This window comes from Gossypium raimondii, chromosome 6 (assembly GCF_025698545.1).
Source record: "Gossypium raimondii isolate GPD5lz chromosome 6, ASM2569854v1, whole genome shotgun sequence".
Classification (NCBI taxonomy): Eukaryota; Viridiplantae; Streptophyta; class Magnoliopsida; order Malvales; family Malvaceae; genus Gossypium; species Gossypium raimondii.
In genome coordinates, this window is record NC_068570.1 from 3399270 (window position 1) to 3412125 (window position 12856).

At 30.7% G+C, this 12856-nt stretch overlaps 1 protein-coding gene across 1 annotated transcript; it reads right to left on the bottom strand.

The window, feature by feature from the left end:
• Nucleotides 1-348: 348 nt before the first annotated feature.
• Nucleotides 349-4035, bottom strand: LOC105773083 (serine/threonine-protein kinase CTR1). The gene is made up of 5 exons (XM_012594719.2): nt 3177-4035; nt 2516-2734; nt 1640-1771; nt 1387-1481; nt 349-874 (listed from the first exon to the last, which is right to left on the bottom strand). The coding sequence occupies exons 3-5, from the start codon at nt 1760-1762 to the stop codon at nt 802-804; spliced, it is 291 nt and encodes a 96-aa protein (XP_012450173.1). The 5' UTR covers nt 1763-1771; nt 2516-2734; nt 3177-4035; the 3' UTR covers nt 349-801.
• Between the last annotated feature and the right edge of the window lie 8821 nt (nt 4036-12856).

Sequence of the window (12856 nt, forward strand, 5' to 3'; positions counted from 1 at the left end):
AATAATTTTGTAAAAAGCCCGACAATTGAGTGAAACAAAGTGTACTGCCATTGTCCAACCATGTCAATTACTTTGTTAAATGTGTTTGATTTAACTTGAAAGGACAGTGGCTAGCTGTCTTTATAGCCTTCTTTCACCCACATTAAAGTATGTGTTGAGTTTTAACTTTATTAACATACTATTGTTGTCTAGAGAATATGGGTTAGACAGTAACATAGCATGTTATCCGGATTGGACTTGAGCTGAAAAATGCTTCCCCAAGACAATATTCGATGTCACTGCCACCCTCACCCTCCTCATATCTTTGTATAAAGCTTCACTCTCATTCAATGCTGGTTTGACAGGATCTTAACTCAACTTCCAGTCCATTACAAACACAGCAAAATGAATACAAAAGTAGGGGCTAAAGCAAACTTTTTTTACTTGCTGAATCATCTCCCAAGTTTTTTGTTCCATCATTGGCATGAATAAGAACACCGAAAACACGAAAAGGGAATAACCAACTTATCCGATTTTACATACACTGGCAAATTGCTTTATGTGGGGAAAGGCAACCCCCCATGCAAAACCTACATATAATGAACACAACTCATTACAGCTTTGCTATATTTTTTCCACCTTATTATTAATGATCATTATAGGCCTCAACTTCTAATGGGAACTGCCTTCCAAATGGGTTAGATAAAACGTCTACAGTTGCCTGGAACCAAAAACAAAGGTTGGTGGAATAGAATCTCCAAAATCAGCTGCTTTCAGGTTATTCAAACGACACCCATTGTTACTGTTTTCCTTTCTGCATCGCTACAATGGAGATTTGAGCAACTTCTTTAATGTTATTACTATATTCCCGAAAGACGGCCGCTGAGCGGGATCACTGCAAAAGAGTACATATAGCAACTATCATCAGGAATTTTTAGTATTCTCAAATATAACTCCAGCAAATCCAAGAAATACTTGGCACCTATGTTAGTCGGGATAGATGTGACCGTGAAGTTCAAGTATGTTTAGTGAAACTTGGGTTTTTTTTCATTTCCGTGAGTTTGGATGGGCGGTGCGTTTACCTGCTGTTAGTGTAAAAATAGCGGTTGCGTTGAGATTAGATATTGTAGTGATACTATAGCGTAAGACAAAAAGTAAGCTAAACGCACCGCACCGCACCCAATCGCCCATCCAAACCCACCCTTAGAGAGTAAGCTACTGCTAATCTCTCTCCTTATTGGCCGTAACTACAATAATAAACTGTCAAGGAACATCTACAACAAGCTGCTCCTTGGTCCTACCCGGACCGATGCATTCAGAGAAAAGATAGCTATAGAGACTTCCCAGTCTAACTCATAATATAAAATTAAGTGCAGTGAATACATCTAGGACAAAGTATATACTTACTCGGCCCAACAAGATTCCATGAGGGAAACCAACTTTGGGGAGGTGTTAGGAGGAATGGCAAGCTTCCTATTCTGGAAAGCTACAGCACCAACCACCTACAATTTGCAGCACCACAAGAAAGGGGGTGACGGAATTAAGAAATACAGCATTGAAATACTTCAACAGTTGGTCAATTACATTGATATTTATGCATGCACTTGTTAAGAATAAGAAAAGAACCATAATGAAAAATAAGAAAACCAAATTTATCAACCTGGGCAGGACTGATTCCATTCCATGGTTGTTGCACGGTAATAAGTTCCCATAGGATTACTCCGAAACTGTAAACATCAGATTTTTCGTTTGAAGGCTCTCCGCGAAGGAATTCTGGAGCCATCCACTCAGGCTGAAAATGAAAACAAGAGATTTAGATGCTGATTGATGCAATAGGAAGAAAAGTTTTCAAGGTACATGAGACTGAAAGAAACATCCAACTTCATATAGAATGCAAGTCTGCAATGATTGTATCTGTTCATCATTGTACAAAACTGAACTAGGATTGGTTTTATGATAATGATTGTGAATTTGTGATTGTTGTCTTTAATACAGATTTAATGTCATAATGGATCATCAATACGTCAATGGAGTTCAACATTGTTACTATGGCTTATTATCACTCTACACCATTAATTTTCTATATAACCAGTCTGCCATGCCAAATGCAAGTGTTACGAATCGACCCGATTAAGCAAAAAGTAATAAAAATAGCGGAATAAATTGAGAAATTGAACACACAAATTTAACGTGGAAAAATTCCTCCAAAGAGGATAAAAAGCCATGGGCAAAGATAATTTTACTATAATAACAAAAGAACAAAGAGTACAAAAGATGAAGATAAAACTAAACTCCAAACCCCGAAAATAAAGAACACTCAAATCGTAAACACAAAATTCTCTAAATGTGTAATGAGTTCTAATATCTAAATAGGTATTTTTTCTAAGGTTGTAAAAGAGCCTATTTATAGGCTAAATTCATATGTCAAATAATAATAAAATAATCTAAACTAATCAGTATTCGATTGAAACAAATAAATAAAATTTAACTAAAAGATTATTTATCAAATTTAACTGAAAATAAAACTCATGCTTACCAGCAAGCCATCATAGGTTCGTAGGTTCCCGACCTTTATAATAAATTTACAGGCCTTGGCAACCGTGACCTTACCGTTGCTCGACCACCAAAGCCAATCAAGTCTGGACCAGCATCTCCATTTGGCGGGCAGGTACCTACGATCCGTAGGTTGGTAGTCCAGCTAAAATAGCTGTCCAAAATCTCCCATTTCCAGTTGTTGCATTCATCCACCATCTCACTAAAATTGAAGTTTATACCAATCTCATCAATATGCAGTTTGTGATACTTAGGGATGGTAAAACTCTGATCCCCACAAATTTTAGATCGATTTGTTTTGATTGGAGTGGAATTTTTTTTTCTTTTGAGCAGTTAGTCCTATTGTACTATTTGAAATTATCATTTTATGATTGTATTTGTATAATTATAACAAATGTAAAATTGTAATAATGTATTGTAGAAAAAATGTGTTTTATGTTTAAATATTTTTTCTTAAAGGAGTATATTTAAATATTTATTTGACTTTAAAACAATTAAAAATATTAGAAATAACTAACAAAAATAAAATTAAAATGAAGTGGGGCGAGGTGAGAATAAATGCATCCAAAATTCATAGAGATGGTAGTGACTTTTAAGATCAAATATTCCTAAGGGAAGGAGTCGGGTGGTGGAGCAAAACATACCAACTGTGAAGCAGTAGTGAATTTGGCAGCATCCATCCTCGTCTCGCTCCATTGTCATCCGTAATAGTACTACAAAAGACCCAACAAACATCTATCCAAAATTTCACCTCTTATCCTTTCTTACCATCCAATACGTAAACACAAATATCTCATTTATACTCCTAATTAACATCTTTTGGTATGACCCATACTTTTTTTTTATACCCATTTTATAATCTATAATTTTTTTTGATAAAATACAATATACCTTTAATTTGAAAATATTTGATCAAGAGCCTATACTTGGTTTATTAGGACAGGTAAAGGTGACTAAAATTATCCATCAGTTGGGTCGGGTTCTTGATAAAATTTTGGGTGCGCTTGATAGGTTTGGGTCTAAAAATGAGCCTAAAACTTTTTCCAGACCCGACCCGGATGAAAATACTAAAACCCGGGTTCGGTCTCACTTATATTAAATTAAAAAAAATACCTCAAAAATACTAAAAATATTAAAATAAATATTTCCCAACAAATTGAAAATAAATTAAAAAAATATTTATGCTTAAATAACACTAATGTAGCGACCTAAAAATTTTGGCGATGGGCGCTAATTGAAATGATTATTGAAAAATTGAATCTCGATTTTATTTGAAAAGGAGTCGCCACTGATCTTTTTTTTTCTAGGTGTGATCGGACACCTAATAAATTCTCTTTTTAGAAGAAAAATTTCTTTTTAACTTTTCCTAAAAAAGAGGCAATTTTAGGTCTGCGTAAAAATCCAGAGAAAATTAAGACTCGGGAGTCAATTACGTGTGAGGAAGGTATTAGCACCCTCGCGACGCCCAAAATTGGTATCTTATTAAACGCATGTTGTCTTAATTCCAAAAATACAAGTTCAATTTAATATTTAATTGTGACCCGATTGAAACATGATAATTTTTGTAAAAACAAGGGAATTTTGAAGCACGAATTTTTTTTTGAAACACGAGAATTTTTAAAACACGAAAAAAAAATTTAAAACACGAAAATTTAAAAACACGAAAATTTTTAGAAAACACAAATTTTTGAAAACATAAAAAATTTTAAAGAATTTGTGAAACACGAGAATTGTTGAAAACACAAAAATTTTGAAAAAACGAAAATTTAAAGACACGAAAATTTTTAAAAAAACACGACACTTTTTTTAAACATAAAAATTTTAAAACACAGAAATTTTGGAAATACAAAATTTTAGAAACATGGAAATTTTTAGAAAATACAAAAAATTTTGAAAAATGAATTTTTTTCTTGTGAAAACACGAATTTTTTTTGAAACACGATTAAAAGGGCGTATCGTGTTTAACATAAACCGGTGATATTCACCCAACATAGCGATGAAATCAGCGATTTAATGTTAAATCGATGCGTTGCCTTATTTATTGAAATTATTTAAAATTAAAATAAATAAAATAAATATACTGATGTTTTGTAAAATTAAAATAAAAATAAAGAAAATATTAAAAGCAAAATATAAAATACGAGATATTATAAAAGTGCATAAATTAAATTAAAAATAAAAAAGAAAATTACCGAAAAGCTCAAAAATACGAGCTTAATCAAACGAGCTACGCTACTCGATTTTTCTCTTCTTCTTCTTTCTTTTTTTCTTTTTTCTTTTTCCCTTTTTTTTTTTTGCCAATTGGGCTGCTGGTAGGCTTGGCTTGCTGGCTGGGTGCTTGCTGGGCCGTTGGGACAGGCCTGACCTGCTACTGCTTTGCTGGGCCTTTGCTGGACAAGCCTGCTTGGTGCTGGGCTGATCGGCCTGCTGCTAGGTGGGCTGCTGTGGTTTGCTTCTTTTTTTGGGCTGTTTTTTTTTGGGCTGTTTTTTTTTGCTTGGGTTTTTTTTTTTGGGGGCTACTTGAGTTGGTGCGGGTCGGGTTTAATTCGAATGCGGGTCGGGTCGATTCGGTTTGACCCGACTATTTATTTTATTTTATTTTTTTTTCTTTTTCCTTTTTTCTTTTTTCTTTTTTCTTCTTCTCCTTCTTCTTCTTCTTCTTCTTCTTTTTCTTCTTCACGAACCCTAGCCGCCGCGCCGCGCCATCGCTTGTACCGCCGCCGTCGTCTCCGTCGGTGATGCGCAGGCCGATCTCCTCTTCTCCTCTCTTTCTTTCTTTTTTTTCTCTTTTTTTTTCTCTTTTTCGCAAGGTTTTTTTTTTTCGTCCCCCCCAAATTTTGGGGTTAAAAGCCCCTTTTATAGATGATTTTTGCTTCATTTTGCAGGTGGTAGGTGGCTAGGGGAGAGGGAGGCCATGCCCTAGGCCGGTGGCCGGAAATCACGGGGGTAGGTGTGCAAGTTGCTGCCATAAGGACTAAACTGCAAACGCAGGAAAAGTATTGGGGCCGAAACATAATTTTGAGAAAGTTTAGAGGTCAAAATGTAATTTTTAGAAAGTTTAGGGGTTAAAATGTAATTTCAAAAAGTTTATGGGTCAAAATGTAATTTCAAAAGTTTAGGAGTCAAAATGCAATTTTTTTATTTTTTTTGTATTTTTTGATTTTTAAAAAAAACACAAAATCGAGCCGGACAAAATTCAGTGATTATAACTAACATAGGTGCAACTTAAGTAGCAAAATGAGCAATAAAATAAAAATTATATAATGTCCAAACAATAACAACGAAATAATAGTAACATAATAGTAAAATGACAATAAAAAGAAATAGAAAACAACATATTTTTTCTTTTTACAAATTTGAGCCAAATCGAACCAAAAAAGCTTTACTTGAGGCTCAACTCATTTTTTAATTTTTATCTAAATCTATTTTTCGAACTTATATATTTTTCCAAACTCTCTCGCTTTTCAGACTAATCTTCGGGTATACACATGTAAAGGTGACAAAACAAAGCATGGGAATGGAAACTAATCAAACTATTGTCAGCAATTCAATGTCTGCTCTTTTTTTTTTTTTTCTTCTTTTCAATTATTTTTCTCTCACTAACTACAACATTGATAGATTGATTGACAGCAAGCTTTTCAATTTCATTCTTTAAAACGGAACGGAAAAAGAAATAAAGCATCACAACGTACGGGGTTCCCCTCCTGACTGTACGTGGGGATCTGACATATAAATAAATATATCCGATAAGTGTTTATATTTTATATCAATTTAGTCCTTATTATTTTAGTTAAATTATCGAATTTGATCATTAAATCTTTAAAAATGATTTGAATTACTATCTTTTAATGAAACCCGCATAACAATTTACATTTAATTCATGCTACTTTTTTAAAATTTTGTATTTTTTAATGTTTTATAATTTGTAAATTATTTGTTAACGTGACATATAAGATAAATAATATCGTATCAACATAAATTACACATAAATTTTCATGCAAACATCATTAAAAAATTAACGTTTTATCAATATTTTCATATAAAATGATTTGACTCTTTTAAGACGTAAAATTTATAAAATAAAAAGTAAATGTTAAATGTTAAATTCTTCATTATACCATAAATTTAAAATAAAAATGTTTTTTATTAAATCTGAAATTATGGAAAAATTAAAATAATACTTACTAAAAGGGTTTTAACTTTTAAGCTAAAGTTACATAGGGATTAAGTAATTTAGTTACTACAAATTTGTAGTTAAAATTAGAAAGGTTAAAATTCGCTTATAGTTCCTATAATTTTCGAAAATTAGAATTTAGTCTCTTTGTATTTTTAGGAAATTTAACCTCTATTTTTAAATTTTAAAATTCAAGTCATACTGTTAATATTATTATTATTTTGTTAAATTTACTGTTATGACATTTTGATAGCCACATAAATAAAAAATATTATAATTAACCTAAATTTAATAAAATAATCATAATAATATGAACCGTTTGACCCGAATTTTGAAATCTAACAAAAAAAATTAAATTCCTGAAAATACAAACACTAAATTACTAATTAAAAAAAGAAGAAGGACTATAGGCAGATTTTAACCTATTAGAAAATAAGTGGGTTGGTTTCCCGCCAGCTGACACGACAGTGACACGCGTACAGAGCGCCAGAGTCACGTCTGATGTATACATACCCAAACACATAAAATAGTTTTATATTGAACACTAAATAATTACATAAATACAAAACTAATTATTGTAGGTAAAAACACCACATCCACCCTCTTCAAATCCTTTCATTAAATGTACATATTTATTATTATTATTATAATATTAAATTTAGTCTTCAAAATTTATATATTTTATTAATTTGGTCCTAATTAAACAAATTTATCTCATACTATTTATACAAAATATATAAAAATTGATGGCTAAATTTATTATTATGTCAATCAAATTTATATACAATTGACGAAAAATATTAATGCCGTCAGCAGTGAAGCTAGAAAACCTTTTAGGGGGAACCGAACTTAAATTGTAATTTTTACGATAGTAAAAATGTAATTTCATCATTTTAATGGCCTATATCTTTCTAATTTTTAAATAATTAAATTATTTTTTATTACTTTAAGGGCCAATGTACAAATATTTCAAAATCTGGATGATGGATATTGGATATTGGATGGTATCACATGACAGATGACACTCACCATACCACCTGCTGACATTTGTGTGGAATATTTTTATGCAATTTTTGGACTGTTTTCTTACGTCCCTATCTTTTCCCACCTACATTACCTCTTTAATTTTAATTCATAAGTAAAAAGGATCTCTTTGTCATTCAAAAATCATATAATATTCTCATGTCAATCCACCCTATAAAAACATTTTCTAAAATAAAATCTATCCCCAAAAAGTTAAAGAAAAACAATGGTTAAAATACGTTGTTAGTCCTTGTATTTTGACGAAAATTTGAGATTTTTTGCACTCTAAAAGTTAGAAATTAAGTCTTTTAACTGTTTTAATTTAAAAATCTGAGTCCAATCATTAAAATCATAAGTTATTTCTGTCAAAATTTGTTAATTTTGCATGTTGAGTAAATTGCCCTCATGCACGTGACATGTCATTGGGGTGTAATCAAGCCGAGTTAAGCCCAAATATTGCCAAGTTCAAGTTTGACTCAAAATTTGGAGCTCAATACTCATCTTGAGCTTGGTCGAACGTCTATTTTTAAACTCGAGCTAGACTCGATAATTAAGCTTTGGATTAATAATATATATTAAGGGCAATAATGTAATTTAATAACATATAAATTGAAAAGCTCGATAAGGTTTGTCAACCATTCAAGTCAATTATGACGAAGCTCAAATTAGATTTGATCGATAGCTTGAGCTTGAGTTCAGCTCGATAATCACTGAATCGAATCTCATGTCTCAATTACATCCCTACTTATCATATGATTAATGAAAAATAAGGATTTTAAGTTAACAAATTTTAACAGAAACTATCAACAAAAATAATTATAACAATAAAAAATATAAATTAAAAAAATAAGATTGAATTTTTAATTTTTTAAATATGTAAAAGTATATTTTTGAATAATCTCAATAGGTTCTGATCATATCTGCTTTTTTTTTAACAATGCCTAGAACTATCCATAGTCCCTCATCAACTCATAAATAGGAGGTAATGCGCTTTAGCACACTCAAACCCACATCTTTCTGCATTGACAATAATACTCATACCAATCGAGCTAAGATTCAATTGTATTTCTAACTTAAAAAAAATAAAGCTTACCTAACATTTCTTGAATTCTTCAAGTCCCAAGGTTCCAAAGTCTACTCTTAAATAATAATATAATAAATCAAAAAAATTGTAGCCTTATAATATTATTTTGGTTTCATGCATGCACTTAGGATATGAGCAAACAAACCAAGAATAAAAAATTATATCTCCATAACTATTGCCTATTTTCAAATGCTAATTTGCTTGACAACAACGTGGTGTGATTTTTCATTGATATTCTTCACGTTTTATATAATTGCTTCTCAAATTTTGAAATGTATTTAAGATTAGTTCATGCACATATAGTCCATAAAAAGTAACAAAGTTCATGCATATATATCTCTTATAGTAGACCTAATAAATGATTAAAGAAAAACTTTAATCAACGGGTTGAGTTCTAGTTCGATTAGTATATATGGGTATTGTTGTCAATGCAGGAGGATATAGGTACGAGTGCATTGAAGCGCATTATTCTCCTACTTATGAGTTCAGGAGAAGTTATGGGTAATTTTAGGCATTGTGTCAAAAAATAACAGATATGATCAGAACTTGTTATGAAATTATTCAAAAAAATAAAATTTTAATTAATACATACTTACAAAAATTGGATTAATAGTTATTTATAGATTATTTGTGTGGAATATTTTTATACATTATAAACTTTCTAGGTTTGTCTTGATCCTAATCGAGCTGATATCAATATAATATCAACCACGACGATGGAGACTCAATCCAAGTGAAGAGAAAAGAGTGTACACATAGATTTTAAGTTGTGAATTGACTTGAAAATTTAGAAGACATATTTTACTGATAACTTTGAAAGTGCTATAATCTCTGAACATTTTCAACAATGAAAAATTCTTTTGATTTTTGTTTTTAGTTAGGCTTGGATCCAAGAGTTGTTTAGATTTGATTTTAGATGGATGCGGGTTATTTCAAGTGTTATGTTGACTTGCTTTTGAAACGGATTTGGACCTCCTTTCTTCATTGAACTAGCTTTTCTTCAAAACGAGTATGGTGTTCGTCAAAGTTTCTTCAAGTTCTTTAATTTCTTTAGAGATTTCTGTAAAGGCCCTCTAAACTTCTTGAATTTGTGAATGTGTAAAATGGGTTGGAGGTACCTTCACATCTTCTTAACCCGAAATGATTGAGGAGAGGAAAGGTTCCTTTTTTTTAGGTACTCCTGGGAATAGATCCAGTGGAGACAAGGTAAGGCCTGTAGCTCAAAGGATTAGAGCACGTGGCTACAAACCATGGTGTCGGGAGTTCGAATCCCTCCTCGCCCACAACCGACCCAAAAGAGAAGGACCTTTCCCTCTAGGGGTAGAAAAATCATGATTGAGATAGCGGACCCAAAGCTATGGAACTTGGGCGTGGGTTTTTTGTCGAAATGGAGTGGCCTTTTATTTATTATTCATCATATATTTAATTTTCTATTTTCTATTTATATATAGTATTACCAGCAAAAACAAAATAAAATAAGTATATTTTTTTGTTTTACGCCCCGTGACCCTTTTTTATAGAGCGGTCACTTGAATAAAAATAATTCTTGTAGAATTTAATTTCTTTCTTTGAGTGTTCTACAATAATTTAAACTTTTTTATTTATTATTTATTTTATATTAATTTAATTAATTAGAGATAAAATAATCATTTAATAATTTTTATTAATTATATCTTAATTAATTTAAATTAATTAGAAAAAAATAATTATGACGCAAATACAATATCATCGTTTTTATCATGGTAATCTCAACTTGATCAATGATAATTTCAGAATGACACGGGACGCTTTGTAATTGGTTTAAAATTTTCTTCATCTAGAAAAAAGAAAGAAAGATTTAATGCATTGGAAATGGTCAATGGTGGTCTTAACTTCGCTTGAAACTCTTTTTTTTTAGTATAATCATGAGAGTCTTCATTCGTTTTACGGTCTAAGACCAACCCTGTTCAGGCATAGGGTAGTATTCAAGGAAAGTCCTCCCAACAAAATTGATCCAAATACATGAGAAAAAGTTCATATCCACTTCTTCTAACCACTTGTCGGTGCCGTATAAAACTCTTTGAATAGAAAAAGAAAAGATATTATAGATCAACGTTACATATAACTGAACCAATAAGTATTAAGTGGAAAAGTAAGATATATTGCACTTTTAAAGAGGATGCGGATTCGAACCTTATTGAGAAAAGAAACCATAAACTTCGAACATGGACAATGAAATAAAAATAAAATATTAAAAAAATAATCTTACATGTAGCTGAGGGAGATGGGTTGCACTTGGGCACCTGTGGACATTTTATGTCCATAGCCGTAGGCATCAACTAATTAATTATACAGTGTAAAATCCAAGTACTAAGTTTTAAGCTGATCTGCTACCCAATGTTGAAGCAGCTGTCCCCCTTTTGGGTACCCATATCTCTCTTGTCAATCTTAAATAATAATATTATATATTAAACTCCCACTCCTTATTCCTTTAATATTAATTATGGTTTTAATTATGTATATTTAACATAATTAGAGATGATGATGGGTCGGATTAGGTCGTAATAAAGTTTCAGGATCGCTTGATAGATTTGGGCTAGGCTCAGTCTGAAAAATGAGTTTAAATTTTTGCTGAAGTTCGATCTGGATAAAAAGTTAAAACTTGATCCCGGCCCGGCCCACTTGTATTAAAATTTTTTATATAAAAATAAATTTAACAAATATAATCCATCAAATACATTAAAAACATTAAAATAAATGTCGCCCAACAAATTGAAAATACATTTAAAAAAATTATACATAAATAACACTAAGATAGGTGCAATTTAATAAATAAATGCCTCTAAAGTAGTAGTAAAATTAATAATAAAGCAAGAAGTATACAATATTCAAACGATAACAACAAAATAGTAGCAATATAATATTGAAATGATAGCAAAACAGTGACAAAACAACAATATTTTTTTTGCAAATCCGAGCTGAGCTCGGATTAGAAAAAGCTTACCACAGACAATGTCTAACGGATCTTTTTTTTCTAAACTTATTTTTCGAACCTATATTTTTATTTAAACTCTTTCACTTTTAGAGTATAAATATAATTTAACTCCCAATTATACGAATACAAATCATATGTCTTCATCTTTAAAAAGGTATCATACAATAAAATAGAAAAATAAAGAAGTGACACCAATTTTCAAGTCATTAAATAATTAACTATTATTGAAACCCATAAACATTGAACAAGGAATATTATTTGTGATTAGATGTGTTTATTCATTGAATAGCTTAATTAAAAACACTTAAATAATGCCTAATCCTCAACCAGCTAACATTGGATGATTGCATTTTATCTTAATATTTTAAAAATAGATAAATTAGTCTTTGTATGATAAATCAAGAAGTAAATTAATCATTCATTAAAAATTTCATCTATTTCTATTGTTAAAATTGATACATTTACGTTAGTATGAGATACATGTGACATGTCGTATGTCACTGTCTAGTTATTTTGTTACCCACGCCAATTTTTAATAGAAAGGATCGATTTGCTCTTTGATCTAATATATAGAGGTTAATTTGCTCATTTTTTTAGAAGAGTTTGCAAAATGTAATATGATTTTTAATACAAAAACCTCCATAATATTTTTAGAAGAGCTGTTTTACATGCATACATCCTCCAAAAGTACAAGAAATTATTATCTAATTGAGTTGAAGAAATTTTCATATTCAATTAGTATGTTAAAAGGATATAAATTTTAATGCGAACTTAGTTTTCTTTCGATAATAACCTCGAATATAAGAAGGTGTAATAAATACGTATTGGGTACAATGATAAGATATATTATATCCTCAGAGGTTTGAATATGGTTCAAACTTTGAAAAAAGAACATTATTGGTAAAAGCAACCACAAATCTAAGAAAAGATTAAACACATGTTCAAACTTTGAAAAAGATATTGTTGGGAAAAGCAAGCACAAACCCATGTCAGCTCATAATCTCTCCCCAACACCATAAATAGAAGTGCACTCGAATACATGTTCTCCTGTATTGATAACAATACCTAT

Excerpts from the sequence above, each read along its gene's own strand:
- LOC105773083 (XM_012594719.2), bottom strand. The coding sequence starts at position 1,762 with ATGGCTCCAGAATTCCTTCGCGGAGAGCCTTCAAACGAAAAATCTGAT. Across the intron at positions 1,482-1,639 it reads ATGGAATCAGTCCTGCCCAG|GTGGTTGGTGCTGTAGCTTT; the intron begins GTTGATAAATTT and ends TGCAAATTGTAG. Across the intron at positions 875-1,386 it reads ATGGAATCTTGTTGGGCCGA|TGATCCCGCTCAGCGGCCGT; the intron begins GTAAGTATATAC and ends ACTCTTTTGCAG.